The sequence below is a fragment of the Peromyscus maniculatus genome, chromosome 21, assembly GCF_049852395.1.
Source record: "Peromyscus maniculatus bairdii isolate BWxNUB_F1_BW_parent chromosome 21, HU_Pman_BW_mat_3.1, whole genome shotgun sequence".
Lineage (NCBI taxonomy): Eukaryota > Metazoa > Chordata > Mammalia > Rodentia > Cricetidae > Peromyscus > Peromyscus maniculatus.
In genome coordinates this window covers 26,175,436-26,195,703 of record NC_134872.1, presented here as the reverse complement: position 1 = coordinate 26,195,703, position 20,268 = coordinate 26,175,436, and the positions used below count along the sequence as shown (strand labels likewise).

The window sequence follows — 20,268 nt, the reverse complement described above, 5'->3', positions numbered from 1 at the left end:
TATGTATGTCTGTGTGAGGGTGTCGGGTCCCCTGGAACTGGAGTTACAGACAGTTGGGAGTTGCCATGTGGGTGCTGGGAATTGAACCCCGGTTTTCTGAAAGAGCAGTTAGTGCCCTTAACCGCTGAGCCATCTCTCCAGCCCCCTCAATCTCTAATTTTGCATCTAAGAAAACTGAGGCTGGAGATGAGGAATGATCAGGATTGCCTGGTCAGTCAACAAGTCAGGAGCAGAGCCAGAGGCCCGGGGCCCAGCCCTCACCACTTGACAGACACCCCATCAAACTCACCCTCATACCCGCTGGGTATTTCTGAACACTAAGACTTCCTGGGGTTCCCAAGCCAGCCTGGACTCGATCTCATTCCCAAATGCAAATGCCAGTGTGCTCCAGCAGCTCCCACCTGGCAGAATGTAAACACTGAGGTTTGTACCCTCTGTGCCACCCCTACCCAGGCTGTGCCTGGCTTCCCTGCTTCCCGAAGGCTCTCCCTTCTTCCGAGCAGGTCCTAAATCTTTCAAGAGACAAAGCCCAGCCATCCAAGCTGGGGGGGAGGGGATGAGGGCGGGAGCCCGCAGCACCTCTGCCAAGGCCCTGCAGGGAGGAGCTGGGAGCAGCGGCTGAGGGCTGGCAGCCTTGGGAGCCTGCACGACAAAGCCTGGAGGCCAGCGGGCTGCACACTGGCCTCGTAGGACCCACAGACTCGCCACACTGTGCACACCTCTCATCTGGAATGTACCCCGAAAAGCATTAAGAGAGAGGTGAATTCAAGTTCTGGCTTGTCACCAACTCCCTGAATGCCCACGGCTGGCCACGTCCTCTCTCTGACTCTCATTCTGACTCTGGCGCGCGCAGGAGCCGAACCGACGTGCTATGGGGATGCCTCCTGCTCTGAGATCGGAGTTTGAGTTCTCCGTCTCCATGCGGTGGTTGGACAGTCTGGCTGACAGCCTGTTTCCTGCTCAGCCTAGCTCATTTGAACTGTAGGCGTGGCCCTCTGGCTACACGTGTCTGCGTTTGAATTGTCCTCACCCCTGTGTATCATCTACACACCCCAAGAGGATTTCTCTTCTGTAGCAATTCCAGAAAGAACCGCAGGGCCAGAAGACCCTGTGTTCCAGGCCCAGAATCCGCCATGGGGGCCCGGGCCGTCGTCACCGACACCAACATCTTGTCTGGCCTCGAGAGCAACACCACAGGAGTCACGGCCTTCTCCATGCCTGCCTGGCAGCTGGCCCTGTGGGCCACAGCCTACCTGGCCCTGGTGCTGGTGGCTGTAACAGGCAACGCCACAGTCGTCTGGATCATCCTGGCCCACGAGAGAATGCGCACGGTCACCAACTATTTCATCATCAACCTGGCCCTGGCAGACCTCTGCATGGCAGCCTTCAACGCCACCTTCAACTTTGTCTATGCCAGCCACAACATCTGGTACTTTGGCCGAGCCTTCTGCTATTTCCAGAACCTCTTTCCCATCACAGCCATGTTCGTCAGCATCTACTCCATGACGGCCATCGCTGCTGACAGGCAAGAGTGGGCGTCGGGGGAGGGGGTGGCTGTCTCGTCAGGGGCGATCTCAGGGAATCGCCTCCTAGACCTGGTGTTGGCTCATAGCAGGTAGACAAGGGGAACCAAAGGGAAGAGAGTTGAGACCAGACTTCACCCTAGGAGGCTGCTCAAGGCTGGAAAGGAAGATGTTCTCGGTGGCTTTTTTAAAGTGCAAGTCTCCTTATCTTGCTGACTTTATTCAAAGAAATTGTTCATGTTGCTTTTGTATTTAGGAAAAAAAGCTGAATGTTGCATGAAGTTAGAATGCTACCTCTAATTAGAACAATGTTTTTCTTTTCTTTCTTTTTTTTTTTTTTTTTTTTTTTTGGATGCTGCTAGTGTGTGTACGGAAGGGTACCAACCTTTGAGGAGTGGGCCTAGGGTGGGGTGGAAGAAGTAGCATTGAGACCTTCTGGGGCAGGCAGGGCGGGGATAAAAGGGGACTGAAATGTCTGGGGGAGCAGGAGTCTGACTGACAGCTAATGGGATGGGATGAGGGAAGACCCAGGAAGTACAGGGGAGCCGGAGACGGAGCCATGAGCCCCTTGGATTGCAATGGTTACATAGATGTGAGTCCCCCTTCTTCCCTCATCCCCCACCCCTCCCCAACTTCCCCAGCACCCTTCACCCATGGCCTCTCACCGCTGAGCTGTAGACACACATACACACACACAAAATGGGAACACCATTCATGTAGGCCCAGCTTCTAACTTTATACCCAAGGAAACTCGGCAATCAGGAGAAGTAGGGTTACTTAAGGTCAGCTGGCGAGTCAGGGCAGAGCCAGGGACCTGGAACACAGCCCTCTGGGCAGTGGGCACAGGGGAAGTCTTTCCACTTGGGCTGGTGCCCACCGAACATCCCTTCCTCCTCTCTGGGTATGTCTGAATGTCCCCTAAGCATTTCTTTTTGGTTATGAGGCAAATTTGGGGTGCTTCCTCTCTGTCGGGCACAGTTCTAAGTGTTGGGGAACCTCCACCATTGGGAGGAAACAACTTTAGCACCTGGTCTCAGGGCCTCCACTTCAGAGTGAGGTTGGACCACAGAAAGCTAGGTGGGAGACCGGGAGCCTGGGAGACAGGCAGGGGGTTGATGACTGATCAGGAGGGGCTCTGAGCAGGCTGGCAGCAGCTGAGACTCACTATTCCTTTCTCCACTTCTTTAATCACATTTCTTTGTTTGTTTGTTTGTTGTGTGTGTGTGCGCGTGCACACTTGTCACAATACACCTGGGAAAGTCAGAGGACAACTTGCAGAACTCAGTTCTTTCCTTCTACCTTTCGTGGGTTCTGGGGATCGAACTCGGGTCCTCAGACTTCACAGCAAGCACCTTTACCTGCCGAGCCACCTCAAGGGCCCCTTTCTCCCCCTTTTCACTCAACAAATATATACTCAGTGTCTGCTGTGTGCGTATTATTCTGGGCTTTAGGTGGGGAAAACCCACGTAAATGTTCCTGCTAGGGTAAGAATTTAAAGCCTAAACACACAAATCAATAAATTGTTAAGTTGTACTTTGAGATCATGAGTGTTGTGAACAAATATTAGCTAGAGGGGGATCTCCAGGCACCACGATGTGTTAGGGAGGGACAGACTGCACTCGGTGGTTTTAATACAGTTCCTCCTGTTGTGGTGACCCCCAGCCATAAAATTATTTTCATTGCTGCGTCCTAACTATAATTTTGCTACTGTTATGAATTGTAATGTAAGTATTTTTGGAGACAGAGGTTTGCCAAAGGAGTCGAGACCCACAGGTTGAGAAGCACCAGGCTACAGGCTTAAATGGGCATGGGATGGGTCTCATTGAGAGGTTGGGATCTGAGCAGAGATGAGTAGGAGATCAGGGCAGCCTGGAGAATTCTAGAGACAAACATTCCAAGCAGTTGATAAGGTGGCGATGTTCTCGGGGCACAGTCTTTTTTTTTTTTTTTTTGAGACAGGGTTTCTCTGTGTAGCTTTGCGCCTTTCCTGGATCTTGCTCTGTAGACCAGGCTGGCCTCGAACTCACAGAGATCCACCTGGCTCTGCCTCCCGAGTGCTGGGATTAAAGGCGTGCGCCACCACCACCCGGCTTCGGGGCACAGTCTTAACACCCAGGATGCTCTGGTGTTCGGCAAACAAGGGAAACATACAATCCAGTGCCACATTCTACGGTCCCAGCCTTGTGTCAAAGCTCAGGTTCATCCTAGAGAGGAAGAGCCAGGCATTGCCCATGACCAAAGCCATCTCTGATGAATTTAGAACAAGGAATACATCCTCACTCCTGCGCACATGTGCCCCTTCCTCCATAGGACAACCAGGTGCAAGAATGACCCATTTTCATAGCCCTGGAAATGGAAGTCCAGAGAGCTAAGGCTCTCCTTGTTCAAGAGCTTGTTGTCAGGAAGCAGCAGAGACAGGATTTGAACCCAGATCAGCCTGATTCTAAACTCCCAGACCTGCCCCTCTGCTAATGGAACTTGAGTCCCTGCCCTTGGCCCTCATAGTAGATGCTTATTCTAGCGCAGCAGTGGTGGCGCACGCCTTCAATCCCAGCACTCAGGAGGCAGAGGCAGCTCTGACAGTGAAAAGCCTGTAGTGTAAGCATGGACACCTGAATTCCACCCATGCTAGCATACACTTGTGATCCCAGAGCAGGAGACGTTAGAGATGAGAGGATTCCCAGTGCTTCCCGGACGGTCAGTGTCTTAGTTAAGGTGTCCATTGCTGTGAAGAGGCAACTCTTAGAAGGAAAGCATTTAATTGAGGTGGCAGGCTGACAGTTTCAGAGGCTTTAGTCCATTATCATCATGGCGGGGAGCATGGTGGCTGGGAGGATGGCAGCTTGCACGTAGACGTGGTGCTAGAGAAGGAGCTGAGGAGTCTACATCTTAATCCAAAGGCAACAGGAAGTGACCGGAGATACTAGGTGTGGCTTGAGCATATATGAGACCTCAAAGCCTACTTCCACAGTGACACACTTCCTCCAACAAGACCACGCCTACTCTAACAAAGCCACACCTCCCAATAGTGCCACTCCCTGTGAGCTGATGGGAGCCAATGACATTCAGACTACCCCAGTCAGCCTAGCCAAGCCAGTGAGTTCCAGACCAACAAGAGACCTTGTCTCAAAAATCAAAGTAGATGGTGTCTTGAGGAACAACACCCAAGGCTGGTCTCTGGCATCCATACACTGTACATACCTGTACAACTACCTGCATGGATGTAAATATTTCAGCTTGGCAAGGTGGTGCATGGCTTAGCACTTGGAAGGTGGAGGCAGAAGAATTGGAAATTCAAGGTCATCCTCAGCTACATGGAGAGTTTGAGGCCAGCCTGGGCTACATGAGACCCTGTCTCAAAAGTCAAATGAACAGCTGGGTATGGTGGGTGGTCTATGTCCTTGATCTGAGGCAGAAGCAAGCAAATCTCTGTGAGTTGGAGGCCAGCCAGGGTTACATAGAAAGACAGTGTCTCAAAAAGAAACAAATAAACAAATTAATCTTATCCTAATGAAGGCTCTGTGTACTTCATTGTAGGGTTCACAGGCTTATGCACCTAGAGTGGCCAGTCTAGTCCTACCCTGTCCTCTGCTGAGAGGGAACCAAGCCCTAGGTTAGAATGTATATTGGGAGGATGGGATTTCATCTTTGGAGGACGGTGCCTTCGGGTCCTTTGGCCTTGGAGAAGCAAGCAGTGAGCCTTCCTCAGTGGGGCCCTAGGCTGATGAAGCTTGAGCCCCCACTCAGTCCGGGATGTTCCTCCAGTGGCTATGTGGATCCTGAAGTACAGCAAGCAGGGCAATCCAGGACAGACAGCTGGGGCCACCCAGGATTCACAGTCAGTGTGGCTCCGTCTTCTGATGTGAGAAAGGGAGACAGCGCTCACTGTCAAGGCCACCGCACTTCACCAGGCACAGGGCTCAACAGCAGCTCAAGTCCCTATAGCACCCTCCAGAGAGACGCCCCTGAGCCTGTTCTAGACGACGTCATCAAAAAGGTGGTCTATGACGTCAGTGAGTACCGGGAGGAAGGAGGAGCCCCAGAAGGGGAGGGAAGGAAAGCCCCACAGAGAGCCATACAGCCTGTTCCAGGGCATCTTCGTTAAGGTTTCCATTGCTGTGATAACGAATCATGACCAACAGCTGGAGAGATGGCTCCGAGGTTAAGATCACCGGCTGCTCTTCCAGAGGTCCTGAGTTCAGTTCCCAGCACCCACATGGTGGCTCACAACCATCTGTAATGAGATCTGGTGCCCTCTTCTGGCATGCAGGCATATATGTAGGCAGAACACTATATACATAATAAATAAATAAACCTTTAAAAAATCATAACCAAAAGCAACTTGGGAAGGAAAGAAAATGCTTCCACGTAACCATTCACCACTGAGAGAAAGTCAGAGCAGGTACCCGGTGGCAGGAACCGGAGCAGAAGCCACAGAGAAGCACTGCTTACTGGCTTGCTTCCCGTGCCTTGCTCAGCCTGCTTTCTTATCCAACACGCAACTGCCTGACCATGGATGACACCGCCCACCGTGAGCTTGGCCCTCCAGCATCAAAGATGAATCAGAAAACGCCCCACAGGCTCGCTCACGGGGCAATCGGATGGGGGCATTTCAAACGAGGTTCCTTCTTTTTCGAATGACTTTAACTTGTGTCGGGTTAAAAAAGCGAAAACAAACAGCTAAGACACAGGGAAAGCTGTGGGAGGGGAGTGACCCGAGCATTGGCCATGTGCAGAATCTACAGCAGTGGTTCTCAACCTTTCTAATGCTGTGACCCTGTAATACAGTTCCTCATGTTGTGGTGACCCCCCCCAACACACACACACAACCATAAAATTATTTTCATTGCTACCTCACAACTGTAATTTCGCCAGTGTTATGGGTTGCAATGTAAATATCTGATATGCAGGATATCTGATATGTGACCCCTGTGGAGGTCGTGACCCACAGGTTGAGAACTGCTGGAAAGAGTCGCTCCTGCAGGATTCAGCTTGTGCCTGCACAGGTCCACATAAGGGGTTCAGTAGGTAGAGCGCGTGCCCAGCAGCTTGAAGCCCTGGATTCTACCCCCAACACTGCATAAACCAAGCATGGCAATACGTGTCTGTAATTCCCTCCACTCAAGAGGATCAGGAGTTCAAGGTCATCCTCGGCTTCATAGCAAGTTCAAGGCCAGCCTGGGCTACATGAGACTTTGTCTCAAAGAAAAATAAAATAAATTTGCGCGTTCTCAGTCACATCGTCTGTGTTCTGTGTAGCACATATGGTGAGTGGTTACTGAACGGGACCCTGTGTGTGTCAGATATATCTCAAAAGTTCCAAAGGGCATCCTTGGTTGGGTCTTTGTCTGGGAAATGGTTGTACCATGAGGGTGATGGGAGGCTGGCTTGGGGACAAGAGTGCAGACGCTTGAGTCAGGCCGAGCTTCTGGCTAATGTAGGACTGTATCCTGCCCCAGGTTGGAGCACAGTGTGGCTGTCCAAGGGCCTGTCCACACCCAGAGGGAGGCAATGGAATGGGTACCTGGGCTAGATTCTGGGGTACTAGTGTGCTATGGTTGGAGACAGTCATCACCACCACCACCCACCACCTCTGCAGATTGGGTGGGATTCCAGCCTCTGCACACAGGGCAGCTGTGTGGACAGGAGGAGCTGGAAGGCATGGATGAGCCTGGGTGACAATGTAAGGGCGGGGGGAATGTCTGCTGATGTTGTGATCTGCTTGTAGGTACATGGCCATTGTCCACCCCTTCCAGCCTCGGCTCTCGGCCCCCAGCACCAAGGCGGTTATCGCCGGCATCTGGCTGGTAGCGCTGGCTCTCGCCTCCCCACAGTGCTTCTACTCCACCATCACTGTGGACCAGGGAGCCACCAAGTGTGTGGTGGCCTGGCCCAATGACAACGGAGGCAAGATGCTCCTTCTGTAAGCCCCACACCAGGGATGAAGGGGGGGGACATGTGTTTGTATGTTGGCTCGTGTCTGTGTGTGGCGTGTGCCTGGGGATATGCACACGACTCTGCAGGTACATATGGGATCATATGAGTGCAGGTTTGTACTGAGGCTCCTCAGCTGATAGCCAGGGGTTGGGGGTGTGGCTCAGTGGTAGACCGCTGAGCCAGGAAAACCTCCGTTCAATCCCCAGGACCACACAAGCCGGGAGTGGTGGTACACACCTGTGATGCCAGCACTTGAAGGTAGAGGCAGAAGGATCGTAAATTCAAGGCCATCCTCAGCTACCCAGCACGCTCAAGGCAAGCCTGGGCTACACGAGGTCCTATTTTAGACAGCAAAAATTAACAGTAAAGTTGTAGGTAGAAAATACCCATTGTTAAGTGTGGGTAATGCCCTCATAATGGTGACCTGGTGGCTAGCTCGGGGGTGACGCTCACTGCCACTGCCTAGCTTCTTGATAGAAAAGCCAACAGAAAGGTAAGAATTTACGGTGTGGCTTCTGCTGGATGCATGCTTCATTTCCATCACCAGACAGTCAAAGTCATTGAATCAAAACATTAAGTTGGGGACCATCTATACTAAAAGCAATGCCAAGTACCAGGCCTGTCATAAGCCCTTTGTATCTACTGATACTTTGAATTCTCTTAATGTTATGGAGCAAATACTATTAATATTGTATTTATTTATTTAATTTAGACAGCCTCTCTGCCACCTCACTAAGGATGAACATGGACCATGTGCGTCTGCAGATGGACCGTGTAGCTCTGCATATCACACATACGCTGGTGTCTGTGTGTGGATGTGTGTGTGTAATCCGTGGGAGGCCAATGCCAGGTAGCCATGGCAGCCTACCTGTCATTTCGGTACTCGGGAGGTGGTGCTCAGGAGGTGGAGGCGAGGCTGGTGATCTAAAGCAAGGCCCGCTGGACTAGCCAAGTCAGAGAGCTCCAGCTCAGGTCACCAGGCTTGGCAGCAAGCCCGGATTCCCGCAGAGCCGTCTCACCGGCGGCCCCCGGTGTTATATTTTGTATGTTAAACAAACATAAAATTTCATTAGCTTTTCCCTTTTAGCCTTTTCTGTAACACGGAAGAACTGGGGCTGATGCCGGTGACCTTTTGTTGCCTTAATTTTTCTTTAAATCGAACCCCAGGGTGGGGGCTTCAAGGTGTGGGGTCCATGGGGTTCACGGACCTTAAGCTTGGGTGGACCTGGCTGCCTGCTGCCCACCCAGGTCCATGGCTCCTCCCTCCAGGTATCATCTGGTGGTGTTTGTCCTCATCTACTTCCTGCCCCTCGTGGTGATGTTCATGGCTTACAGTGTCATCGGCCTCACGCTGTGGAAACGCGCGGTCCCCAGACAGCAGGCTCACGGCGCCAACCTGCGCCATCTGCAGGCCAAGAAGAAGGTGAGAGCGGAGGCGGAGAGGGCGGGGCCTGCTCCGGGAGCCACCCGGGGGCTCCGAAGCCTGCCCACTAGGGGGCACTGGAGAGCACACAATCGGGGTCACTCAGCATCTCAGAAAAGCCGCAGAGGAACGACAGACCTCTGCCATCTGGAGACCAATGCGAGAGACCGACTTCTTCATGTTCTAAAAGTTCTCACCATAGCAAGCAGGGAGGCTCTTAGGACAACACCCAGGGGTCCCTTCGACTGGGAAGTTGGGCTCGGTTTGCAACTTGCCTTCTTGTCCTCAGGGGTGCTGGGCAATGCGGGAGTGTGCCTGCAGATGCGGGGCATGTGAGGTGCCGGGAAGGGTTCAGGAACCTGGCCCTCTAGGCAGAGAGGATGGGGTACCAGGTTGGAACATCACTGCCTACGTAGATAGAAGGGCTTAAATTAGGCAAAGATCCCCGGGGAAGGGTGGCCTGGGTCCCAGAACTTTGACTTCCTAAGAGGGGACAGGATGGAGAGGTGCTCCCTGGGAAAGCATCCTGGGAGAGTGAGTGGGCCACAGAACCGGGCTGCTAGACATGAGGATTTCAATGGAAGGACGGCAGTGTGAGCAACGCCTGAGGCGGTGGGCTCTGGAGCATGTGGCAAATACATGTTCCAGGGGATGGAGGCCAGAGAGGAAGAGGGGGGTCTGACTGTAGAAGGTTCTCCACGCTGGGGTGAAGGGTGCCCCGCACTGGGGCCAGGAGGGTGAAGACGTGGGACTCAGGGGCCAAGGACTGACCGGAGCCTCTCCCTGCCCAGTTTGTGAAGGCCATGGTGCTGGTGGTGCTGACCTTTGCCATCTGCTGGCTGCCTTACCACCTCTACTTCATCCTGGGCAGCTTCCAAAGGGACATCTACTACCACAAGTTCATCCAGCAGGTCTACCTGGCACTCTTCTGGCTGGCCATGAGCTCCACCATGTACAACCCCATCATTTACTGCTGTCTCAACCACAGGTCAGTCCCACCCTGGCTCTGCCCTTGACCCACGACGGGGCCTCTCCTGCAGGGTGAGGGAACCTCCACTCTAGCTCCTGCCGGAGCCGAGAGCTGCCCCTCACCCCACCGAGGGATGCTGCCTGTGAGGGTTATAGTTGACGAGGGGCTTGCCTGGCAGGCAGGAGACTCCGGGTGTGATCTCCAGCACTCCATAACCCGGGCATGGTGGTGCGCGCTGGCAATCCCAGCACTCTGGAGATAGAGGCAGAAGGATCCGAGTTCAAAGTCATCCTCAGCTACATTGGACAGTCAGTGTCACCCTGGGGAAGGGTGTTTTGGGTTTTGGTTTTTTTTTTTTTTTCTCCAATACCCAAGGCTTCGTTCTGCTCATTTTGAGACAGGCCCAGCTGCCTAGGCTAGCCTCGGCCTTCCCTTGAGCTTCCCCTCCTCCTTCCTTAGTCTCTGGAGTAGCTGGCACTAGCGGCCAACACCCAGGCTTGAGTGACAGCTGTTTATTTTTCTGAGCAAATGTACCCATACTTGGTAGCTCCAATGTGCCAGTTTTCTTTTGAAGCAGCTCCTGGGTGCCAGGGGGTGGGGGTTGGGGGGGCGCCCCTACTCCACACACATGGCCAGAGCGCAATTCTCTCTCTCTCTCTCTCTCTCTCTCTCTCTCTCTCTCTCTCTCTCTCTCTTTCAGATTCCTCTTTGAATTCCCTGCTAGAAGCCAGTCAAGTCACGTGGTTTCTTTGTAATATACTGTGGTTTCTCTCTCTCCTCCCTTCTCCTTCCCTCCCTCCCTCTCTCTCCCTCCATCCTTTCCTTTCTTCCTTTCAAAGGCCTTGGAGCTTGGTGCTATCCTTCCGGCCCCTGCCTCGGAAGTGCCTGTCTGCCGTGTTTCTGGCTGTTCCGAAAGACTAAATCCACTCACGTGTCCGTCTCAGCAGCCCTGAGTTGGTGGTGGTCTCTTCAGAGGGAGGCACCCCTGCCAGGGAGCTCGTCTCCTGGGGCGTAGAGCAGCCACATGGCAGATAGCTCCTGCACCCCGACCTCCCTTGCTTAAAGTGACTCTCCGCGCCCCTCAGGTTTCGCTCTGGGTTCAGGCTTGCTTTCCGGTGCTGCCCCTGGGTGACGCCAACTGAGGAAGACAGACTGGAGCTGACTCACACTGCATCCCTCTCCAGGAGAGTCAACAGGTGCCACACCAAAGAGACTCTGTTCATGACTGCGGACATGACCCACTCTGAGGCTACCAATGGGCAGGTTGGGAGTCCCCAGGATGGGGAGCCTGCTGTACCCTGAAGACTTGAGCCTGTCTGCTACAGGGCCAGGCTTATCCCCTTTTGAGAAGCAGCTGGTAGAAAATCCCTAACGTAATAGCTTGTCCCACACTCCATTCTTCAACACACCCATAGAAAAGCAAGGTGATGCCTGGAGCCCCACGGGCAATGCTAACACAAAGAGCTCAGGGCTCACAAGTACTCCAGGGACCGAGGAGGGAGCCAGGAAGACTGGGAGCCAGCATTGGCCAATCTAGGAGCCGCAAAGTGAAATGTCTCCCTGGAGTATAGAGAGGGATGGGAAAACTGGATCCCATCGAAGATAACTGCAGTTGTCTCGAGAAGAGGCAGCCGAAGGGAACACGAGATGGCTCAGTAGAGGCACTGGCTGCCAAGCCTGGCAATCTGAGTTCAACTCCTTGAACCCACGTGAAAGGAAAGAGCCAACTCCCGAAAGTTGTCCTCTGACCTCCCCAAGTGTGTATGTGTACATGTGCACACACATGCATGAACAAGTGTGCTTGCACACACGCATGTTAAAGAGAACAAAAAGGGCACCCTTGCCAGGCGGTGGTGGCGCACGCCTTTAATCCCAGCACTCGGGAGGCAGAGGCAGGCGGATCTCTGTGAGTTCAAGGCCAGCCTGGTCTACAGAGTGAGTTCGAAGCCAGCCAGGTCTACACAGAGAAACCCTGTCTTGAAAAAAAGAAAAGGGGCGGGGGGGGGGGGAGCATCCGGTGTTAGGGTCACAGGGGAAGGTGGGGACTATGGCAGCCTGAAGAGGACAAGCCCCCAAACAGAAACTTAGCTGCTTCACTCTGGACCACTATTGTCAGAGTTTTCAAATAAAGCTTGAAATCCAAATTTATATATGGAAGCTCCAGGTTCTAAAATGTTCCTGAAAATGCTTATAAGTGCTCGATAAGCCCGACAGAGCGGGGCACAGCTGAAGGGGCTCTGGCAGGCCCTGGCATGGCAAACACGGCTCTGGCAGGCCTTGCCCCGCCCCCATTCCCTCTACCTTGCTACAAACCGTTAGATCACATTCCTAAAGCTAGCCACCAAGGTCCAGTCCCTTAATGACCACTTCCTCCTCCTGAGGCCGACTACCAAGGTCCAGCTATCAAAGTATTGAAGTCCAGCCACCAAAAGCCCCCTTTGGCTCACCTAATTGACATGCCCAATCAAAATTAAACATCTCATCCTAACACAGGGGCTTCCCCCTTTACCTTTATAAACTACCATTTGCCTATGGGCCACATCTGTCTCCTCTGTATCCAGAGGCAGTCCTTCGTCCCTCGGGGACAAACACCCCTGCCCCCTCTCCCTTATTCTCTTTCCCTTCTCCTTCATCCTCTATCTCCTGTCTTTGTCTCTTATTCCCTGCCCTTTGTCCCTCTGGGGCAAATAAATCTCCTGTGTGCTGAGAACTTGGGCTTGGGATGTCTTGTGCTGACTCTGGTCCATGGCTTCAACAACCATGACACCGACTCTTTGCCAAAGACAAGACACAAAGGAGGAAGTTCCCCATTTGGCTGTGAGTGGGTCCAGGGCTTCTCTGCCTTAGGATTTAGCGACTCAAATACAGGCCAGAGTCGACGGTGGTTAATAGTCCATGGGAACCTCAGCTGAGATGCTCGGGGTACGTCCCTCTGTCCCTCTGCTTGACGGCAGGATTGCTGTGAGGCTCCATGAAGTGATGCTTACAAACCGGCAGGGCCACACTTAGATTAGCGCTCAATAAATAGCAACACGATTCTTCACACTGCAGCAGACGTGAAGACACAAAAGCCACCTCCACGTCGGAACACGGCTCCCACCCTCGCTTCTACAGCAAGGAGCTATCAGGCAGAGAACACTGACTGTCCCAGTTCTGAGAATGCATCAGACCCGGCCCAGGCCACTCCAGGGCTGTACATCTCCCTGCTTGGTGGTGACTCATTCACAGCCTACCCAGTGCCCTCCAAAAACCAAATAAGCTGTAAACATCTATTCGAAGTTTAACGTCGTCTGAGCTCTCCCAGAGACCCCTGTGCCGGATGTTGGCTCTGCTAGTATTCCCAATAAAGGGCTCTGATGTCACTTAGACCTTTGGTCATGACTGGGACATCAGAGAAGACTTGAAGGGCATTGCTGGGTAAAAGGGCGAGGCAGGAGCTAAGGTCCCACAGACTGGGTCATTAAGTCTGGTGTGGGGGGGGCAGGACCCAGCAACCACCCTGTCTCTTTGGACTGCCCCGATGGTCATGTGCTAGAGCGGAGGGTATGCCTCATCACTGCCTAGAGATTGCGGAGAGGGAGGTAAGGCTGCTTGGGGTGTGTGGGGGATGGGAAGGGGATCAGCACAGTGGAAAGGGGTTAGACTCAAAGGAGCTCGGGAAGGTAGGGAAATCAAAGCAGCCCTAGGGAATTGCTCATCTTCCCGCTCAGTACACTTGAGAAAGGTCCACGGGGAAAGTCACGCCTCTGCCCACACCTGGCCCTTTGGCCCATGAGTTGTGATTAGCTAAGGGTAGGCACCTGAGGATTGTCTGGATAGGGGATGGAAGCTTAAGCGTCTTGGCCATGTAGGCAAACCCTGAAGTCTACCAAACTTTGAGTTCAAGGTGGGATAGCCTTAAAATTCAGACATGGCTCCTGGTAGGCTTGGGGGGGGGTTGTCTCCAGGTAGGAAAGCTTTGTTGGGTCCTGGTACGCCTGAGGGGCTTTGGCTGTTTGTCCGGAACCCACATAGTTACTGCTGCTGTGGCCGGGGAGATGCCTCCTCCACACAGAGCCCCTTCCTCAGCCCGGGCTGTCTTGTGTGTTGGCCTCTGGAGGTCCTCAAGTCAATGAGGGAGTGTGGTCGTTTGACTAAGAATGGCCCTCATAGGCTCAGGCCTTTGAGTGTTGGGCTCCCAGTTGGTGGACTATTTAAGAAGGATTAGGAGGCGTGGCCTTGCTGGAGGAGGTGTGTCACTGGGGGTGGGCTTTGATGTTTCAAAAGCTCACGGGTGGGGGCAGTCTCATCCCCCTCTCCCTTCCTCTTCTCTTTCCTTCTCACCTCCTACCTTCTGTCTTTGTATCAAAATGTAAAGCTCTCAGCTACTGCTCCAGCGCCCCGCCTGCCTGCAGCCAGCTCCCTCCCATGATGCTCATGGACCAACCCTCGGAAACTGTAAGCAAGCCTTCAGTCAAATGCTTTCTCCTATTGGTCATGGTGTCTCTTCACAGTCATAGAACAGTAACTAAGACAGAAGGAACAGGGTACGAACAGTGGTGTGGGGCTAGATGTAGGACTCAGCGGCGCATGCAGGAGGCCCTGGTTCCACCTTCACTACTGGAAATTTGCAGCAACACAGACCCAATCTGCTACTGACAACAGCTGGAGGCAAAGCAGCTCAGGCTGCTCGGGTGGGAGGCTGGAAATGAGGGGCGCCACCGGGTCTGAAAGCCTGCTCTTTCCTCCCGGCATCTTAGGTCTGCTTTTTCTCTGTTCCTTCCCGGCTAGCCACCTGCTTTTGTTTCTGCTCCCATCGCATTCTGGGCCCCCTACTTTTGATTCCATTTTCTTCTGTAGATTACAGGTACTTAATTCAGGGTACGTGAACCAAATCCAAAGTCTCCACAGCTCTAAGTCATCAATGGATGATTTCCTGCTGGGTGAGACTGGATAGGTAGGCTGTTGACAGGCCCCTGTGTTTCCTAAGAGCATTCTCGGTTTCTGCCAAGTGTTGTCAATAAAGGCAGTCTTTCAAGGGCTCCCTCAGAAGAGGGGCACATAGTGTTGCAAAAACCACCCACTCCTGCAGGGGCACGGGAACAAGAAGGGGTTAGACTCGAGGGATCCCGAGTTCTTGATATGGTTCTCCTTCTGGGTTCTTGCTTGCTATGCTTAAGAGGTGGGTGTGGCAGGCTGGAGAGATGGCTCAGCGGTTAAGAGCACTGACTTGTCTTCCAGAGGATCCACGTTCAATTCCCAGCAACCACATGGTGGCTCACAACCATCTAGAATGGAATCTGATGCCCTCTTCTGGCCTGCGGGCATACATGCAGACAGGGCATGCATATACATAAATCTGAGAGAGAGAGAGAGAGAGAGAGAGAGAGAGAGAAAGAGAAAGAGAGAGACAGACAGACAGACAGGTGGGTGTGGCAGCTACGGGGTCTATTTGTTGCAGAGCCCTTGGCCTTGTGGTTGTAGGTGAGTTGTACTAAGGAAGATAGCCACGAATAGCCTGGTATTTTTTGTTTTGTTTTTTTCTTGTTGTTTCTGGAATATTAAGGACCAGCCTTAATAATCTTCTTCCCAGGGGCCCAGAAGAGAGGCTACGAATGGCGAGAATTATTTTCGGGAAAAGAATTTAAGTACACCGATCTCTTAGTCCATGGATTTTATTCTTCTCCACCCCCGCTATGCCCTGGGAGTCCCCGGTATATAGACACTTACAAGCAGTAATCCCTTGGCAGTGCAAAGCCAGGCTTCCAGGGTCAAATGGAGGGGTGATAAGAATCACATAGAGGGGCAGTAATTGTTAGTTATCATTAGCAACCCAAAAGGGAAGTGACTAATGGGGAAATGAATTAACTAAAGGCTAAATTCAGTTAATATCTAAGAAGAGGGATTTTATGTGCTCAACTACATTCTTAAAGGTGGTTAGTTGAAAATGTAAAGAATCTATAAGTCATGGGTTGGGGATTTAGCTCAGTGGTAGAGCCCTGGTTCAGTCCTCAGCTCTGGAAAAAAAAAAAAAAAAAGAATCTATAAGTCACTAGGTCAATGGGAGAAAATAAAACTGCCTTTTTTCCTGTGGCTCCTTATCTGTCCAAGCTATCTGCGGTTTTCTGCAGGGTGGGGGGAAAACCCATGCTCGGTCGCTAGGCAACCTGTGTACAGCTAGATGCATCTGGTAATAGTTAAAGGGAGATCTGGAACTAGAGATAAGACTTGGGAAAGGAGAAAGTTAAACTTAATTAGCACATCCGCCTGGCCTGGGCAATTATTTGCCAGTGTAAATCTTAGTTTTCTCTGACAGATGGTCTGTTCTTAGAAAGTCTGGGAAGTTTCTCAGATAAGATACTTCCATCCCGGAGAATGGTTCTGGCAGGATGTAATTAAGGATGTTAATTAGCCGGGCGGTGGTGGCGCACGCCTTTAATCCCAGCACTCCGGAGGCAGAGCCAGGTGGATCTCTGTGAGTTCGAGGCCAGCCTGGACTACCAAGTGAGTCCCAGGAGAGGCGCAAAGCTACACAGAGGAACCCTGTCTCGAAAAACCAAAAAAAAAAAAAAAAAGGATGATAATTACAGGGAGGTTGGAAATTGGGGTTCTGGCTGCGTACTGCTATCAGCACAGAAGGTTATCTAAACATTCCTTTAGTAGAGGGGAAAGGGTGCCCAATAATTGATCAACCCACTGTTCTTAGAAAAGGAATTGAATGAAAAAGCTGTGATAGCACACAAGAAATGTCACCGTAGGAAAACGGCTAATATTCAAGAGCAACTGTCCCCGAGACTCCTTAAGCCTTGGCGTGACCCACCTCTGGAAAGGCCCTGGGCTTCGTCATAATCAGCTGAAATCCTACTTCATATTATTGCGGCTTGTGACAGTCGTTGAACAATGGGTAGGTGGCATTGAACGCAGGTCCCAGCCAGTGTCTGAAACCTTACTGCCCCATGAACCTGTTTCATTTGAGTGAAACAAGACTCAAGGATAGATCCTGGGTATGTCAGGCTTTGTCTCTCCAAAAGGCTTACAGCCTGTTCATCCGGGGACTAGAAGGAGATGTGATGGACAGCAGAGGCAAGTCTGTGAGGGGGGACCAACCCTGCCTGTTGGCTATGGCTCATAGCAGGCTAGCTGGCCTGGCTTGTAGAGGTCTGGGAAAGCAAAGATTCCATGAAGGCCATTTAGGTGACTGAGCTATTGCCCTGGTTCTTCCCGCTTGGAATTAGAAAGTATGTCGTTCTAATGGTTTCTCTGGGGTCTCTGCAAATGATTTGGATTTCCCAATTAGTGGGTGGATGGGTCCCAGAACGAAGCAAAGAAATCTTGGCTCCTGTGCCCTCTGGGCTAATGGGCTGGACCTACCCCTGAGCCACCTACCTCCTTTCTGCTTCTGTCTCGAGCTGTCTGGACTTGAGGGAGTGACCGTGGGTTACAGAATCATGCAAGGCTTCAGGGGAGCCGCCTGCTCAGTGAACTCCATACATGGAGCTTCTGGTGCCTCTTGGAACATTCACAGCTTACCTAGAAAGTAGCTCTTGGGGCAAAATAGAGTGTTTTCAAGGACTGGATGGCATTAAATGTCGTGGAGCACTAAAGGAAGAAACCAGGAGATGACAGGGCACTGAGTCATGCAGGGTTGTGATCTGACTGCTGAGCCTGGCTTCTCCCCTGGACGGACCAGACAACACTGACCCTGAAGACAGATGCTGTCTACTCATCCAGGTGGAGTGAGGGAGAGCAGGGCTACCCTGACCCAAGACTTCTCATTCTTCCCGATTCCGTCTCATTGCAGATGGGACTGACTCCACAATTCTTCCAAAATTGCCACTCAGCTGTCTTCCCAAACGCTGGGCAGACTTGGACCCTTAGACACTCAAACCCTGATTTTCTTTATCAGGAAGTACTATCCCTTGGGTGATTAAAAAAAAAAAAGTCACCTTAGAGGACTCTAATTATAATACTGTTGTGTGTGTGTGTGTGTTTTGTTTCTGTTTTTTTGTTTTTGTTTTTGTTCTTGTTTTCAAGACAGGGTTTCTCTGTATAGCTTTGCACCTTTTCTGGAACTCACTCTGTAGCCCAGGCTGGCCTCAGACTCAGAGATTCGCCCACCTCTGCCTCCCAAGTGCTGGGATTAAAGGTGTGTGCCACCACCACCACCACCACCACCACCACCACCACCACCACCACCCGGCCTCTGGTTTTTTAAAGATAGGGTCTCTCCTTCCTTCCTTCTTTCCTTCCTTCCTCTTTCCTTCCTTCTTCCCTCCCTCCCTTTTCTTTCTTTTTTTCTTTCTTTTTTCTTTTCTTTCTTTCTTTCCTTCCTTCTGGTTTCTTTAGAGATAGGGTCTCACTATGTCTCCCCAGCTTTCCTGGAACTCACTCTGTAGACCAGACCGACCTCAAACTTGCAGAGATCCACCTGCCTCTGCCTCCTGAGTGCTAGACTTAAAGGTGTGCGCCATTATGCCTGGCGTATAATATTTTCAGCTGAACCAGTTCTGCAGGAGAGAATGGTCTAAGGTCCCTTATGTTCAGCTCTTCTTATACCTTTGCAACCACTCAGAATTGGCTTACAATTGTCAGCTAGGTCCTGTACTTTGACTGTCTGGGGTTCTGATTTGGCTTCCCCAGAACCCTGCCCACCATATGCTGAGTCGCATCTCAGGCCCCCCAACCACCCCCAGGGGCTCTAAAGATGTTTCCCTTGCAGGAAAGGGTGGGAGATTTAGGACCCAAGTAGATTCACAGAGCTTGTCCATTAGCAGAGCTTAAATATCTCAAAAAAGAATTAGGGAGAGCCAAATGTGGTAGCACATGCCTTTAATCCCACTTGGGAGGCAGAGTCAGATGGATCTCTGTGAGTTCAAGGCCATCCTGGTCTATATAGTAGGTTTCAGGCCAGACAGACAGAGCTATATGGTGAGACCTGTCTCAAACAAAACAACACAAATAAATAAAGCAAGATTTAAGGTAGTTTCACTGGAAATCCTGACCAATCTGAACAGGCCTGCCAATGTCTACACGGTCTTTACTACACGGCCTGGAGGGATGGATTCCTAGATTTTCAGAACTAGCCAGGCCTCTTTATCCCATCAGTGAGGCCCCAAAAACTATCCCTCAGGCCCCCTAACATTGGAACCTGAGGGTAATCATTCCTTTCAACACTCAAGGATGTACTTACCAGGGCCCCTGCTCTGGGCCTGCCCACTCAGCCTCAATTTTCACTGTGTTGCTGAAAGGGAATTGACCTGGGCATTCTCACCCAATCAACAGGACCCACGCCACAACCAGTGGGGTTCCTTAGCAAGGAGTTAGACTCAATGACCGAGATGGCCGGGACGCCGAAGGGGAATTGTAGTCGGGAGCGCCCTTCTGTCATTTTGTCTATGCCTATGGAAGCTAAGGTACCTGGCATGGACTCTGGATCCATCACACCAGGGCCAAGAGGTGGCACTTCACACAGTCCCCACCTCATAAGAACCTCTCCAAAAGCACATTCAACTCCTGTGAGCCACTGGGGGCCCCGAGTCTCAGATGAGTCGGATCCTGTCTGTTCTCTTCACTATCCCCAAGTGGATTTGGTTTTAACCGATTGTCACCAAGTGGGAGCGGTCACCCTAGGCTGGGCTGTATTCATCTGACTGTAATGGCCTCTGATGTCTCTTCACCCCTTTAGCCCCTTGGGGTCCGGCACATGAATGCATTGCTCACTGGAATTTTGCTGCAGCTCCCCTGGACCAGCCCCAGAATTCTGCCTCATGGAATGTACCCCCCCACACACACTCTCTCACAGACCAACTTCCCCTAAACTCTGCCCCCTCCTAGGCATCTGTCAGTCCCTGAGAAGAGGGAACTGAATGGGGCTTGGAGGAACATAGGGAGGCAGGGGAAGCAGAGGCAGGCTCCCTGAGATGAAAGCATTGCCAGGGGAAGGCATGGGGGTGGGTATCTAAACAGAACCCATAGGGAGAAGGGAGGGCCCTGAAGCGCCATGGAACAGCCAAGTCAGAGTCAGTTGAGAGAACTCCCAGTCTTAGGGACCCTCCTCTCTCAAAGTGACTGTTTCTTCTCCATGGCTTGTTCTTCTATCTTTCTGGACATCCAATTCTTTGTCTGTCTAAGGGACTGACCTTGAAAACCCCCAGACAGTTACCCAACACCCTTGTTACAAAAGGCTGCACTGACTTCCTCACTAAATCCAGTCAGCCCCGGAATGTCAAGTTCACTGTCCCCAACAAGAGGACAGACACTTTTTTCCTCCAGTCTGTGAGGTTGGGGCTTAGGGTGTGGGGACCACAGGGCAGGTACTAGGAGATCAGGCCGGAGACTACTTCTTCAGTGACATTTTGAAGTACGGAAGCCCTTGTCTGAACTAACTCCCAGGGCTGGAGACTTTTTTAGTGATTCCTTTGAGATGTCATGTAGGA

At 51.9% G+C, this 20,268-nt stretch overlaps 1 protein-coding gene across 1 annotated transcript; it reads left to right on the top strand.

Moving 5' to 3' along the window:
- Nucleotides 1-700: 700 nt before the first annotated feature.
- On the top strand, nt 701-12,066 carry Tacr2 (tachykinin receptor 2). The gene is made up of 5 exons (XM_042266293.2): nt 701-1,525; nt 7,252-7,446; nt 8,730-8,883; nt 9,675-9,871; nt 10,939-12,066. The coding sequence occupies exons 1-5, from the start codon at nt 1,134-1,136 to the stop codon at nt 11,153-11,155; spliced, it is 1,155 nt and encodes a 384-aa protein (XP_042122227.2). The 5' UTR covers nt 701-1,133; the 3' UTR covers nt 11,156-12,066.
- Nucleotides 12,067-20,268: the final 8,202 nt, after the last annotated feature.